Below are 2,848 nucleotides of genomic sequence, written 5' to 3' on the forward strand. Positions count from 1 at the left end.
ATTTGAAGGGAAAAGAAAATTTCCCGCGTTTAAAATATTTTAGATAGATTCACGGTCAGTGATTTTTTTTTTCCTATTGTTAGATCAGATTTTATAGTAAAAATCAGAAATAAGGTAAGAGGGGCTAGAGAAATGACTCAGCTGTCAGGAGCACTGACTGTTCTTATAGAGGACCTGGGTTCAATTCCTAGCACCCACATGGCAGAAGGGAAAAGAAAATTTCCCGCGTTTAAAATATTTTAGATAGATTCACGGTCAGTGATTTTTTTTTTCCTATTGTTAGATCAGATTTTATAGTAAAAATCAGAAATAAGGTAAGAGGGGCTAGAGAAATGACTCAGCTGTCAGGAGCACTGACTGTTCTTATAGAGGACCTGGGTTCAATTCCTAGCACCCACATGGCAACTAACAACTGTCTGTAACTCCAGTTCCAGGTGATCCGACCCCTTCTTCTGACCTCCGAGGGCATTGCAAGCAATACACTCATACACATAAAATAAAAATAGTGAATAAAATATAAAAACAAAGAAAAGAAATGATGCAAACAGATTGTGTCAGGCTGTCTCCTATTCTACTTCAGCAGTGACTGACTGAAAGAGCTGCACAAAGAGCTAGCATCAGCAAAACCTCCCGAAATCTTGAAGAAGTAATAAACGCCGCTCCCTTTGGATTCTCACTAGACTCCCCAGGATCCTCTCCAGCTCTTTAGGCTCAGGTGATCTTCCTGCCTCAGCCTCCTGAATCGCTGGTACATAGCACGTGCCACTGTGCTTGGCGTGTACCTGTTCGTTAGGATGTACTTCACAGCTCTCTGTTCTCTTTATAGTGCCATTCTTATGTTTATTTATTTATTTTGGTTCCATATATATGAAGCATTCGATCATGACCCCGGCTTTGTGCTCCTTCACAGCTGCTAGGTGAGCTGATCCTGGACCGCCACAATTTCGCCACTATGACCAAGTACATCAGCAAGCCGGAAAACCTGAAACTGATGATGAACCTGCTTCGAGACAAAAGCCCTAACATCCAGTTCGAAGCCTTCCATGTCTTTAAGGTGAGGAGGCAGCAATGCTGTATGTATGTTTTCCCAGTTTCAGATGCTACTTGAGAGAAAGTTAAGGTTTCTGTTTTGCAAATTTCAGGGAAGTTTTAGAACTGCTTTAATGAATGCCCAGTTATCTATAAAAGGTTTGCTAATTAATCCACATCTCTGTATACTTCTTCCTTTTTGTATTTGCTTGTAGATTATATTCTCCCATTAATCTAATTGCATAAGATCATTACTTGAGTGCTAGCTATGATTAGGCAAATTCAGAGAAATTTCACGTCTACAACAAGCTGGCCTAACCTCAGGGGGCCTGTAACCCAGTGCCTGCAGTAAGATTTAACAGTCATTTTCAAATTCAAATCCATTGAAAAATACATGAAGTTCACTGGTAAAGACCACCCCAGTGTTCACTGGAAACCAAGTAAATGGAAAACCCAGTGAAGCTAAACTTTGTGGAGGCCCTGCCACCACTCCGCAGCTCCACGCTCCCTTCTCTCCTAAAAAAAAAAAAAAAAAGCCTCTCCATTATCTCCCCCCGCCCTCCCCTCCACATTACTAAGGTGCTGAGAGACTGAGCTCCAAGTCCCGAGTACTATCCTCTGCTTTCCTCAGTCTCCTCTCTCAGACCTGAAGGGAGCCCTGAGGATGCATCCAGCACCCAGGGCCACTTGATTATTACTGATTTAGAAATAGGTTTGTTTTTTAAAAATGTTTTCCCTTGATATAAAAGTAATAACCCAGGAATTTTAGGTAATAGACTTAAATATATAGGCAGAAAAAGTGTAACCTGTGCTCCCATATTCCTAACTACTAGAAACATTTTAGTCGTTTTTATTTTCCTGTGCACACATTTGTGCGGCTTTTCTATAGCTGTATCCGTGTTATACGAACAACTGATATTCTAAGTTTTAATTGAGTCATGCTGTACCATAAGTAAGCATTTTTCAGCATTACAACATATAGTTTTATTGGCATCACAGTTCATCACTGGACATTTTTATCCTAGTGTAAGTAGTCCTATATTATTGATAACTAAGTTTCATTACTGTAAGTAATGCTGCAATGCAATTTTATGCGTCTGACAAGCCATCTCCACGTTTAGGATTATTTTCTCATAATAGCTCAGAATGCTTAAGGAATTTTGTCACATTCAGTGACAGAATTCATGTCTGTTAGTGGGAGACATAGCAGTTTATGATGTATTGTTCACTTTGAGAGGTTAAAAAACTTTAGTCAGCTGGGTGTGGTGGTGCACTCCTTTGATTCCAGCACTGGGGAGGCAGAGGCAGGTGGATCTCTGAGTTCAAGGCCTGCCTGGTCTACATAGTGAGTTCCAGGTCAGCTGGGGCTACAGAGAGACCCTGTCTCAAAAAGACCAAAAAAAAACCAAAAAACTAATCAGTCTTTCAGCTGTTATATACTTATTGTCCAAAAAGCCATTAGAGTAATTAATAAGTTCCATTCAATTCCTCATGAAATCCTAATTGAATTTTTCCTGCACCTTGACAGGCTGATTATGAAATGTGCCTGGTGGGAAAGGCACAAATCATCTACAACCATTCTGAAGACCGAGGTAGTGTTCTCTACCTTGCCAGGTAGTAAGAGCTAAGATGTAGCTAGGCCTCAGGCACATTTTATTGAGTGAAATCAGCAAATGTTAAGAAGGTATAGTTTTTTTTGTTGTGGTTGTTGTTTTTGTTTTCTTTTTTTTTTTGTTTATTAGAAGAAGCATTTCATTACAACAGCATTAACCTATTCAATAACATTTTTCTGAGCTAGAGTACATCTCTTTCAAAATTA

At 39.6% G+C, this 2,848-nt stretch overlaps 1 protein-coding gene across 3 annotated transcripts in view; it reads left to right on the forward strand.

Moving 5' to 3' along the window:
* Cab39l (calcium binding protein 39 like) overlaps positions 1-2,848 on the forward strand; it is a 170,557-nt gene that overhangs the window by 147,457 nt on the left and 20,252 nt on the right. For all 3 annotated transcript variants that reach the window (XM_008824982.3, XM_008824983.3, XM_008824984.2), the window contains one exon: positions 911-1,054. In XM_008824982.3, coding sequence (XP_008823204.1) covers positions 911-1,054 — 144 coding nt within the window. The remainder of the gene's footprint in view (positions 1-910; positions 1,055-2,848) is intronic.

The sequence above is a fragment of the Nannospalax galili genome, unplaced genomic scaffold (genome assembly GCF_000622305.1).
Source record: "Nannospalax galili isolate Female #2095 unplaced genomic scaffold, S.galili_v1.0 scaffold488, whole genome shotgun sequence".
NCBI lineage: Eukaryota > Metazoa > Chordata > Mammalia > Rodentia > Spalacidae > Nannospalax > Nannospalax galili.